We start from the raw sequence: 12,799 nt of genomic DNA on the forward strand, positions 1-12,799 counted from the left end.
TTATTTAAGGGTTACTTTGCGGCATGACTAAAGTGCAGGGGGAGATGTATGGTATGTATTAGTAGGCAAGTGATTTGGGGGAAGGACTCTGTGAAAAGATTTGTGGGATTGAGAAGAAGCAGTTTCAAGCATGACTATGCAGGGAGAATGTTACAAAATGGTGTTCTTTCTTATTAGCGATCAGCAAGTAGCATGAAAGGCAACAGAGCTTGGCGTGAGCGAACAATCCTGAGGCCCAAGGCGTCCGGTTGGAGCCTTACATAAGCACCAACAGCTGGATCACATTTCCGGTTCAGATATTTAAAATAACACCATGAAGATCAAAATATTATTTTATCTATAGCATGTCCACTTTTATGTTTATTTTTCCTTGAAATAAAAATGTTCTAAAGTTACATGGCTTTCCACAATCCTTGTCTAATTCATTTTTCTCAACTGAGGCAATGAAATTCCACACAGTCAGATTTTCTTATACATCTTAGTGTTTACACTTGGTTAGAAAATCCAATTATTCTGGATTTCAAAGGAGTTCTATTTTTTATTGATAATTTCTTTCAAACAAAAGCTAATCTTCAACTTCTTTAGGAGTTACTAGAAAAGGAAGCAACAGTTTGGAGAGAAAAATAAGAATATGGTTCTTTTAATTTTGAACCCTTCGGCAGGATCTAAATCTCAGGTGCTCAGGATAAAATGTTGACTCTGGTGCTTTCTTCCCATACTCAGAGTATTACAGAGACATTCGTAATGTTCCCTCTTCTAATTAGAAACAGTAAGTTGCATTTGCCTCCTGATATAGAGTCCTGGTACAGTATGACAGAACATATATTCAAGCACGGAATTTACAAGTAAACCAACATTTCCTTGCACAAATGCATAGGAGACTATTGAATATCAAGTATAGCACAAGGGTAAGACCACAGAGGAGACACCAGGATTCAGTGCCCCTCGTTTTTAAACAGTCGTTTCTCCAAAGAAAAAGCAACACTGGTTTGCAAAAGTCATATAATCTTTTCAAATTACTCTGCATAAAGATGTACAAGTTCCCCAGAACATGGGGGGCCAGTTTATTACCAAGACGGCCTCTAAAAGGGATGGCTTCCCTCCTCCGCCATCATCAGTGACATTGGAACACCCGGTCTGTGTCAGGAGGCTGGCTGGGTTTAAAAATCCAGGCTCACTTTCTGTTAACAAAACGCACGTGGATGGGCCCCCCTGGCATCAGCAGCCCATGGGTTTTTGCAGGAACGGCTTTAGTCCAAGAGGATGTTTTGATCTCAAAATGCTGAAGCAACTAAGAAGAGAAAGAGAGAGGGGGGATTCAAAATGGGGACAACAGAGGCCTCGCAGTGCTCTGAATAAGTGCCCCTCATCTTCCTGCAGTGGCCATGGGCTGCAGGGAACCCAGGAAGCGGGCACGGCCATGGTGCAGGACACCAATCGCCGGTCAGGGGGATGCTGTGGGTCTGAAAGTAGCACTAGGTCCTGCACAGGAGCCCAGCCTGTCCACTGAGCAACTGGGAAGTTCACGTGACAAAGATATGCAAACACAATATTCAAATTACTTCCATTTTCTCAGCCATTTCAAAACTCCAACTCCTCTGCTTCCTCTTTAGGTTGAGGTAAAGAAGGAATCAAAGGAGCAAAGAGGACAGAGGGACAAGGTTTCCCTCCGGCTGGGAACCTGAGGTGATATAGGCCCAGGGGAGCATACTGCTGTTGGCAGGTGAATCATCCAAACAGGCTTCAGTGATTAATGTCCTCAATTTAAATATTCTCCATCTGTACCTTTGATTCCATTTCTCATTTCTGCGGTTCAAAAGGAGAACCAGCTCTACCATTCAGGGTAAACTGGAAAGTACCTCAACAGTGAGTTTTAGGGGCGCTGGGTGGCTCAGTCGGTTAAGCGTCTGCCTTCAGCTCAGGTCCTGATCTCAGGGTCCTGGGATCAAGCCCTGTGTCTAGCTCCCTGCTCAGCAGGGGAGTCTGCTTCTCTTTTTGCCCTTGCCCCCACTCATGCTCTCTCTCTCTCTCTCTCTCTCTCTCTCTCTCTCAAATAAATAAAATCTTTAAAAACACACACACAGTGAGTTTTAAAGAGCACCAAAATATCCATCAGCCTAAAGCAATAACCTCTGCCACCAACTGGCCCTGGCCTGATGTTCAAGGTCAGGTTGGCTTAGGGAACTGAAGGCAACCTGCTCTAAAGACCCATGTCAGGGGCGCCCGGGTGGCTCAGTCGTTAAGCGTCTGCCTTCGGCTCAGGTCATGATCCCAGGGTCGTGGGATCGAGCCCCACGTCGGGCTCCCTGCTCCATGGGAAGCCTGCTTCTCCCTCTCCCACTCCCCCTGCTTGTGTTCCCTCTCTCGCTGTATCTCTCTCTGTCAAATAAATAAATAAAATCTTAAAAAAAAAGACCGTGTCAGAGCACACATGGGTTCCTGGTGGGGGTGGAAGGGCCGTGCTCACAAGCACACTAGCTGCTGGCCCCTACCCTGCTGCCCACTGGGTCCAGAATAAAGTCCAGCCTAACGAAGTGTCAGTTTTGGAGAACATATAATGTCACATGGGATCCAAGCTGCCCACCCCCGCCCTGCCCCGACTCCCTCTCTAGCCTTGTCCCCCAAGCGAAGCAGCAGGACCCACTGACGGGTCCTCAGGTGGGCTGGGGTTCCAGGGGAGGTCAGGCAGGGGAAGGGGCAGGGCTGACTGGGGACATATGTTGGACCCCCTTCGTTGTCACATTTCAAAAGCCAAGCTGAATGACCCGTATTTCGGCAGCTCCAACACGTTATAGCATCGAGATAGCTTCAGCACAACATCGAACCTCTGACCTTCGGTTCTGACTTTGCAGAACTGCTTGCACATCCCACAGGGCAGGAGAACTCACGTGTAGGTCTCCTCACTTCAGGGCCAATATGCCACATGGCCTTCTTCCCTTTCTGAGTGGGCAACACTATGCTCACTAAAAAAAATCCAAACTACACAGGAAACGTACGAGCAAAACACAAAGCCCTCTTGCGCCTCAAATCCCAACTCCCAAGGAGCTAAAGCGTACTTCCTAAAAATTCTCTGTGTGATACAAATACCCTGTTCCCGTTTGACGGAGCTCCATTAATGTCCTTTCCCTTTCCGAAGCCAAAGGCATGTGCCCTGTCCTACTGGGGGAGACTCCATTTATTTGGTTAAGGAAAGCCCGTCCGTTAAGTGTGCTAAGAGATTTTCTTCATGAATGTGTGTGGAATGCTATCAATTCTTTCTGGGGGTGGTCATATAATTTTCCTCCTTCAATTAGCTACTGTGGCAAATGATATCAACAGATGTCCCTGAGGTGGGCCATCCTTGCATTCCTGAATACACGTGATGTGCTTGGGGATGCACTTCTGTTTCCTACGCTGCTGGATTCGGTTTACCAATTTCTCATTTAGGATATTTTCCGTCTTTGTTTTGTTTTTTTGGGGGGGGTTTTTTATTTTTTTTTTAAAGATTTCATTTATTTATTTGAGACAGAATGAGAGAGAGAGAGCACATGAGACGGGGGAGGGTCAGAGGGAGAAGCAGGCTCCCTGCCGAGCAGGGAGCCTGATGCGGGACTCGATCCCGGGACTCCAGGATCATGACCTGAGCCGAAGGCAGTCGCTTAACCAACTGAGCCACCCAGGCGCCCTTTTCCGTCTTTGTTAATAAATCAGATTGGCCGGTAGTTTTCCTTTCTTGTATTATCCTCTCCAGGTTTTGAATATTGGGGCTATGCCAGTCTCATAAAAATGAGACTTCCTTTTTCTAGTCTCTGTTTGTATAAGATGATGATTACCCATTCATCAAGGTTTGATAAAACTTGCAATGAAACTGTCTAGGTCTGGAACACTTGGGAGGTAAATCTTAACACCAACTCCATGTATTCGGTATCTGAGGTCTATTCTCTTTTGAGTCAATTTGGGCAACCTACGTTTTCTAGTACATTGTACATTTTATCTAAGTCTTCAAATGTATTAGCAAAAAAAAAAAAAGCCATTTGTGGTATTTTCTTGATTTAAAAAAATCAACGACTGCATTTTTAGCCATGTCTCCTTTCTCATTCCTAGCATGGCTCATTTGTGCCCACTCTCTCTTTTTTTTTCCTTGACAATTACGAATAATGATGCTCCGTTTCTCTATTTGCACAAGTAGAAATGAGGACTCAAGGAAAAACTGCAGCAGGTACATTTGTATGTTAATAGCACCAAACAAACAAAACCCCACCGCTGCCACCAAACACCCCATTTCTGACCCCTTCCAACGGGAGCACCGGGCAGGGCTGGCCTCTGTGCCCTCAGCTGCCATCTTGCTCTCGTGGTGTCCCCTCTGGTTCTTCAGGCAGCCAGAGCGGGGGGAGCAGTAAGCTCCACGGCCGACTCTCCGTAGGAAGCGGCCTCTGCCTGTCCTGGAGGCGGCTGCAGAATCTATGGAGCCAATTTTACGGAACATGAGACCTTCCTGAACACCCAAGGGCAGACACTCAGAGCAGGTGCAGGGACAACCGCCGCTTCCACTTCTCTGGCACAGACTGTGTCCTCACACACCCAAGAAGTAGGTATTTGGCCCATTTCGTGCATAAGGGAGTAGGCTTCGCATGGCTGAGAAACCTGCCCGGAGTGTCGGAACCGCAAACAGCAGAGCTGGGATTTGAGTCCGCTTGCCCCGGAACTGCCATCCACGCCGCACCGAGCTGCCTCTCACGTCAGACGCCGCCGGGATGGGCCAGTGTCCGCAGGGCCCACACCGTCCCCAGGAACGGCTGCGCTGGTAGCAACACCATTGAGCCTGGCCAGCAGCCACCGCATCTCCACTGAGGGGGAGATGACCATGTGACACACTGGTCACCGGGCTTCCTCCCACCTGAGCCACCCACCTGGAGAGGTGTTCTGCTCCCACGCCTCCTGCCGCATGCTCTCTGGCTGGGCAGAAGCCCCTCAACTTCCCAGCTCTCAGAGCCGTCCCCAAGTGCTGACCGTCCAGAATCCCTCTCCACCCCTGCCAGGCTGGCCAGGCTTCCATAGTGCCTTACGCTCTCTCAGGCCATCTGTCATCGAGGTCCTAACCGCTCAGTGTCCTGCCCTAAGCTCTGTGAGGCTGCAGGAGAGCACCCCCGTGACATGGGGGGGAATGGAGGAAGGAGTCGAGACACCTGGATCGTGCCACGCACCTGCCACTCTGTGACCGTGGCAAGTGGCTCCAACTCTCTGAGCTTCAGTTGCCCCCTCAATAAAATGGGGATCCTGGGTCACCAGGTAATCTCTACATTCTTCCAATGCAATGTCAATGGCAGTAGCTCCCAAACCTTGGGCCAAGGTCTTCCACGGCTATGTTAACAGTAGTCTTCCTAAACTTGCAGGGAAACCTAATGAGTAGAATTTTCTCTACTAAAGTGTTTTCTTTTATAAAATTTCCTTCAGAGATGATTTAGCTCATGCTACAGCACAAACTGAAATACAGTATAGGCAGAAGAGCAACATTTTAATAGTAAGAGATTAAATATAACAAAGCCAAGCCTTCCTGCTGTTTCACAACCTAAACAAGCGTGAGAACCGCCGCGCGGCCTAAGTGGCTGGTTCACACGTCTCTCAGAGTGCGGCCCAGCCATCACCGGCGTCAGAACCCCCTGGCAGCCCCACCCCAGACCCACCCAATCCCTCTCTCTGTGCTGGCCCAGGAACCTGCATTCTAAGGGTCCTCCTAATGCCCTCGCTGCTCCAAAACATTCAAAGACCACTGGTTTGACACCTTCCCATTCATTTCTGTCGAGAGCTCCTCATGCGATGAAGAGCTGAGCTCTTGGACCCCTGTAGACCCACCACAGCATGCATACCTCCCAGCCCTCAGGCCTCCAAGAGCCCCAACTGCTGCTCCACGGTTCCAAGGAAAAAAGAGGCTCGGTGGGTGGTCAGGGGACCCAAGGAGGTGGCATTTTAAAATATAAAAGGGATTTAACATGAAGCTGGTGCACTTGAGTTCTCCAAATCACATCTCCTTTCCCACCTAAGCCTTGGTCTGGTGGAGCCCAGGAAATGAGGCCGAGGCAGAAGGCCGACGTCTGGCCCCCACACGCCTACCTGGATCAAGAGGAGGTGGATCTCCAGCTCTGCGATTCTCTGCCCGATGCAGCTCCGAACCCCGTACCCAAAGGGGATGGACCCAAAGTTGTCAACTCGGTCCAGGCTTCCCTTCCGCAGCCAGCGCTCCGGCCGGAACTCCCTGGGCCGAGGGAAGTTCTCATCCGCATAGGACGTGGCATAGTGGCAGAGGGCCAGCTGGGTCTGAGGACACCATATGCAATATTAAAGGAATAAAGAATAGGATCAGGCAAAAGCAGAGCAGAGGCAAGAACCCGGTTGGCCAGTCCCTCCCGAGGTGCTTCTGGCCAGGAGGAGCCACATAAGGGCCCCCACGGAGAGCAGTCCTCCTTCAGTGGACGCCCACCTCTCATGCCACTGCAGCCACTGAGGAGATTCAAGTCCTTCAAACTTCTCCCCCCACCCCCACAGCTGCTGTGTCCACCAGCCCCTGAGAGAGGGAGGAGGAGAAAGGCCTGCGAGCTACAGAAACATCTGGCTTTGCTTTTGCCAGGGCAATGAGCACCTCCTTGCTTCCAAAGCCCCATCTTCATTATAAAATACATGCAGTAGGAAAGGAACTTATTGATATTTGCTTGGGCTCAAGGACTTCCTAATATACCAGCAGATTTCCCTCTCAGCCACCATGGCAGAGCCCAAGTCCCATACCCTGGCAACCAAACTCACGCCTTTGGGAATCAGGTACCCGCCAATGACCAGGTCTTCCTGGGTGATTCGGCCATTCCCCGGCAGCACTGGAAACAGCCTGGAAAAGAAGCAGGAATGGGAGGGCGCCTGGGTGGCTCAGTTGGTTAAGCGACTGCCTTCGGCTCAGGTCATGATCCTGGAGTCCCTGGATCGAGTCCCGCATCGGGCTCCCTGCTCAGCAGGGAGTCTGCTTCTCCCTCTCCCACTCCCCCTGCTTGTGTTCCCTCTCTCACTGTGTCTTTCTCTGTCAAATAAATAAATAAAATCTTTAAAAAAAAAAAAAAAGAAGTAGGAATGGGGTGGTCACTTTTAAATTACTTTGCTAAACTTTCAAAAATCTGGACATTTTGCCATTTTCATTTTTCTAAAACGTAACTTGCGGTCCAGTTTCAACTAGGAAATCTCATAAGGATCTTCGTGGCTCCTTAGCTTTGGCCAGGGAGTAGTCTAAGGAATGGGAAAACAGGTCCCCTAGTCAAAAATGTTTATGAAACACAAAGCAGAGTTTTGAACGTGCTACTGTGTTCCCAGAAGGGATAATCCCAAGTCTGGGAAATTTATGTGTGCATGGGACCCCCTTTATCAAGGAACAGTCCACAGGACTCAGGGGCCCTGGAAACACATGTTGAGAAATGCTCTACTTCAGCTTTTGGGCTGTCTCCGAGAGGCAATCCAGAGAAAACTCTGAATAAAGCTGCAATCGACGAATACCAGTAAACACACAGCTAGCTTTTTCCCCCCCGAGGTTAAACAACATGCTGTGGATTAAGGATGCACCACAACTTGAAACACCATTATCAAGTCAAGTTTAAAAGAATTATTGTAGGGTATACCATGTATCCACTTCTGCTCTTCTACGTGGCAGTTCCTCAACAAAATCCTTGAACCTCAGAATCCTCGAACCTCAAAGGAGGAAGAAATCTCACTGGCCACCTGATCCTACCTCCCACCCAAACCCACCCAAGGCCACCCATATCCCTCACGTCCAGGCTTTTCCAAGTGTTGGTAAAGCCCTGTCCAGGAGCGCACGAGTCCACTTGGTGTCACCAATCTAACTAGCATAGCCACACAAGAACCACAGTAAGCAGGTTTGGTAATTAGCCAAACAGCCCAAACTATTTTCCTGATCAATCCGTCTTGTTCTGCTTTGCTTTCAGAGGAACAGGAACCATGGAGTACTGATCCCGGAGCATGCTGGGGAGCTTGGTGAACCAAATGACTAAAGCAGGTACCATGTCATGGGGTGATGGCTCCAAAGAGCTTTATGAAGAACAACGAGTATTTCATGCCGTAAAGCAGAACAGCCTGTCTGCTATTCTGACAAGGGCAGAGAGGAAACAGATAGTTGTAACCATCTCCTTCCCTAACATTTTGGCCCCTGAAGGTTGTTGGCCCACTTGTTTTGGACCTGGTTTTTAAGTCCAAAGCACAAAATCATAGTGATAAAGAATCAGAGACTTAAAAGACAGTTTTTGTTGTTTTTTTTTTCTTTGTTTTTTTTTTATTCTTATGTTAATCCCCATACATTACATCATTAGTTTTAGATGAAGTGTTCCATGATTCATTGTTTGTGCACAACACCCAGTGCTCCATGCAGAATGTGCCCTCCTCAATACCCACCACCAGGCTAACCCATCCTCCCACCCCCCTCCCCTCCAGAACCCTGTTTGTTTTTCAGAGTCCATCGTAAAAGACAGTTTTTGACATGAATTTTGGTGAGCCTTTTACCTCAGCGTTTCCTTCAGCAGAGCTCTGACCAGTGGGACTTTGGGGACGTCGGCTGCCGTTGGGACGTGCCTTTCCCCCAAATTCTTAACGATCTCCCGGTACACGGTCTGCTGCACTTCTGGGTGCCTCGCGAGGAGATACACTGCCCAGGATAAGGTGAAGGATGTCTGATAAAGAAACAGGCAGGCACGGGCACGTAGGTGAATAACACCAGGGCTTAAGCAGCAGGCAACCTCGGCCAGGAAGTCACGTAAGCATAAGCCCACGTGCAAAGTCATGTCCATTCAACTCTATCTGAGCACGTTAGGGCTTAGCAAAGCAAAAGCTGACTTTCCCTAAATCACGCCAGAAAAAAAACAAATATTTTTGGAAAGTAGCATCAGCTATGTGATTCAATCGCTCTTTCAATGAAGGGCTGCAGGAGAAATTATTTTTGAACTTTTTTGGATCACATAAGAGCAATCCTCTTCGATGGCGTCCGAGAGGACCTAAGGATGCTGGTCAAGCCTGGAAGTGGTGCCTGGAACTTTCCGTGACCTTCTTTGCAAGGGTCATCTGGTTTTTTGCTAGGAAGGGCCGGAGCCTGCCGGTCAGCCCAGAACTGTTCAGTCTGGCACTGCGCAGGCCCACGATGGCTGGGCGGGCCTGCTCTGGCTGCCTCCTGGTGGGGGGAGGGGCGGTATTTGTCCTCCACTGTTTCCATGCTCTTCTCAAGTAAAGCAACTTATAAGAATTTAATAGATCATTTATGCAAAACAGTACCATTTTTTTTATACCACGTCTCAGACTGAAGAATTAAATTTCTGGTTATTGAAAATAATTATATCTTATTCTCCTAGGTTCCAAGACTCTCACTACAATTTTCCCAATTATCTATGTGACTGTATTTCACTCTCATAAACAAGGAAAGTCCACAGTATAAATGCCTTTTCTTTTACCTAAAAAAGTCAGTAGACCATACTGATATCATTTCCCTGTAATAGATATTTTAAATTTTTAGAGGGCAAGCTCTCCTATAATATATAATGTTCAAGTTCTTCCTTATAAATGATAAGGAAAAAATTTAGAAATTTCTATTAAAATCACATTTCTGTGGAAAAACCAAATGCGGTATATCCATACAATGGAATACTACAGGCGTACCTTGGAGATATTGTGGATTGGGTTCCATACCACCACAATAAAACAAGTATCACAATAAAGCAAGTCAAATGAATTGTTTGCTTTCCTAGTGCAAATAAAAGCTATGTTTACATTATACTGTAACCTATTTAGTATGCAATAACATTATGTCTAAAACAACAATGTGCCCACTTTAATTTAAAAATACTTTATTCCTAAAAAATGTTAACCATCACCTGAGCTTTCAGCAAGTCCTAATCACCCACTGAGCACAGACCAATGATTCTATTTTTATATGTTATTATAACAAATATAATATATACTTATATATTATACAATATAACGTGTATTATATATTGTTATAACAGATATAATAATAATGAAAATGTTTGAAATATCATGAGAATTAGCAAAACGTGACATGGAGACACAAAGTGAGCAGATGCTGTTGTAAAAATAGAGCCGATAGACTTGCTCAATGCAGGGTGGCCACAAACCTTCAATTTGTAAAATAAAAACAACACATTAATCTGTGAAGCACAGTAAAGCGAGGGATGCCTGTACTCCATAATAAAAAAGAATAAACTACTTTGATATGCAACTACATCGGTGAATCCTGAAATCATCTGCTGACTGAATGAAGCTGGATGCAAAATACACACTGAATAATTCCATTCCTATAAATTTCTAGAAAAGTGCGAACTGATGCTCAGCATCAGAAAGCAGATCAGCGGTTGCCTGGGGCAGGGAGAGACGGACGGAAATGGGGGTAAGGAAATTCCAAGGGTGGTAGAAATGTTCAGGATCTTGATGGTGGTGGTAGTTTCATAAATGATTGCATTTGTGCTTATCCAGTATCTGCCAACAACTTATATCAAATTGTACGGTTTAAAAGGATGCAGTTTCTTTTGCATAAATTATACTGAAATAAAGTTTTTTAAGTAATATTTTAGAAAATGAATATGAATTGTAAGAACGCTTCTGCTGATGTGGCCTCCAGGGGCCTCTGGTAGGAACGGTCCTTTCTGCGCTCCACCTCATGTGATGCTCTTAGTTACCACAAGGGGGCAGGAGGGACAACGCACCCAAATCCGTTCAGAGGCAAGGTCAACCACTCACTCATCCCTTCCCCATTCAAGCAAACCCACACCACCCATCACATTCACATGACTGATTAGAATTTTCATTGATCACATTGATTTCATTGGTTAAATTGTTTTATTGTTGTAGAAGATCCATAAGAATAAGGAGTTTTTACTGTTTTTTGCTTTTACATGTTTATGTGACATCATAATAAAAACAATGTCAACCCTGGGGGAGGGGGTTCTCCCTTTAAACAGAAGGTCTGTGCCTTATTCAAGTTCAGGAAGCACTCCTGTAAAGGAAAAGGTTTGAGTTCATGAGCTTATTTGTTTAGTTTTGAAGGGCTTTGGAAAGAGTAAAGCACCAGGCAAATCTTAATTATTTCACGCAACTAACTTTTCCTCCACCAAATACTAAAAGCCTAGCCCTGCTTTTTCCTGTTTCACTACTTCTTTTAGCAAATTTAAAAATTTCTCTGTACATATATCCATATGTATATCATTTTTCATACATGAATAAATGTATCCTATTACACATATGTTTTAGAAGGAAACTTGGCTCCTATCCCCCCACCACTCCCCACCCCCCAGGCAGGTAACCCATGTTAACAACCCAGTGTGCACCCTCCATACTTCCTCCACACTCATAAAATCACATACAGGTACGGACGTGCACACAGACGGGCAGGGGCCGGGCCACTGTTTGTTTTACCAACGGGAGCACGGCATACACAGTTTCTGTGGCTTCATTTCTCACTTAACAACAGGGGATGCAATTCCCACCCAGTCCATTGACAGTGCTTTGTTTCATTTGGATATTCATCCTTCCTTGGTCACAGTAGGTTATTCATCTGTTACAATAAATCTATTCATCGGGATCTTACTTAAGACTGATAGACATGGGGTGCCTGGATGGCTCAGTTGGTTAAGTGTCTGCCTTCAGCTCAGGTCATGATCCCAGGGTCTGGGATCCAGTCCCACTTTGGGCTCTTTGCTCAGTGGAGAGTCTGCCTCTCCCTCTCCATCTGCTTCTCCCCCCAGCTCATGCGCTCTCTCGCTCTCTCTGACAAATAAATAAATAAAACCTTAAAAAAAAAAAGACTGATAGACACATATTCATAAGTCGAACTGTTTATTAAACTTTTCTTTCTTTGTGCTCTCATTAGCAGGTTTTGGTTTAAAAGTGACGGTGGCTTTATAAAATGAATTGGGGAGTCCTCCATGACCTGCAACACTTTAAATGATAAATAATAAGGTTTCTAACGTCTGTGCCTTCTTCATTTTTGATATTATGAAGCAATGGACCAATGCTTGCAAATCGGGAATGATTTTTAAACTTTAAAACATATTGTTACTTTGTGTGCATGATAACTGAATGGGGGTTGCATTTTTTTGCAGAATTATGGTTTTACATTTTAAAATACATGTATATTATTTAAATGTTAGAGTTTCCTCCTGGAGACATTCAGCAGTGAAGCAGATGTTCAGTTAGCACCAACACAAATGCACATATGAGATTACTCGGAAAGGCCCCCGGCTTCAGCTGTGCTTTGCTTATCAAGAAGAGAGCAAGGCTGAGATGCTCACCGTGTCAACACCAGCCAGCAGCATCTCTGTGGTGTTGGCGTAGATCTCCTCCAGCGTCAGCTCCTGACTGAGGAAGAGGCATGTGAGCAGCCCCCCACTCACGCTCTCCCCACGGTCCATGTGGCACTGTATGTCCCTCAGCTTGTTGTCAACGTGGATTTGGCCTGTTTGAAAAGAGTTATTTCTTTTGAAAAAAGTTTTGGTTGAGAGTAATCTCTTCATCCTCCCAATAACTTAATCTGTGGCAGGTTCCAAAGCTAAACGAAACCCAGGTCGATTTACTGTCAACCTGGGAAGCTCATCCACGTGCTTGTTTGTATAAATGAATGAAAAGTTAAAGACATGGGCACCTGGGTGGCTCAGTCGGTTAGGCATCTTCCTTTGGCTCAGGTCATGATCCCAAGGTCCTGGGATCGAGTCCCAGGTCAGGCTCCCTGCTCTGCGGGAAGCCTGTTTCTCCCTCTCCGACCCCCATTCATGCT

At 46.3% G+C, this 12,799-nt stretch overlaps 1 protein-coding gene across 1 annotated transcript in view; it reads right to left on the reverse strand.

Moving 5' to 3' along the window:
- Positions 1-340: 340 nt before the first annotated feature.
- LOC118012566 (cytochrome P450 27C1) overlaps positions 341-12,799 on the reverse strand; it is a 28,754-nt gene continuing 16,295 nt past the window's right edge. Inside the window, exons 5-9 of the mRNA XM_035008238.1 lie at positions 12,318-12,481; positions 8,527-8,693; positions 6,778-6,856; positions 6,091-6,294; positions 341-1,291 (exon numbers count right to left, since the gene is read on the reverse strand). Of these exons, the coding sequence (XP_034864129.1) occupies positions 1,175-1,291; positions 6,091-6,294; positions 6,778-6,856; positions 8,527-8,693; positions 12,318-12,481 (731 nt within the window). The 3' untranslated portion in view covers positions 341-1,174. The remainder of the gene's footprint in view (positions 1,292-6,090; positions 6,295-6,777; positions 6,857-8,526; positions 8,694-12,317; positions 12,482-12,799) is intronic.

This window comes from Mirounga leonina, unplaced genomic scaffold, assembly GCF_011800145.1.
Source record: "Mirounga leonina isolate KUSES-001 unplaced genomic scaffold, KU_Mleo_1.0 Mir_151, whole genome shotgun sequence".
Classification (NCBI taxonomy): domain Eukaryota; kingdom Metazoa; phylum Chordata; class Mammalia; order Carnivora; family Phocidae; genus Mirounga; species Mirounga leonina.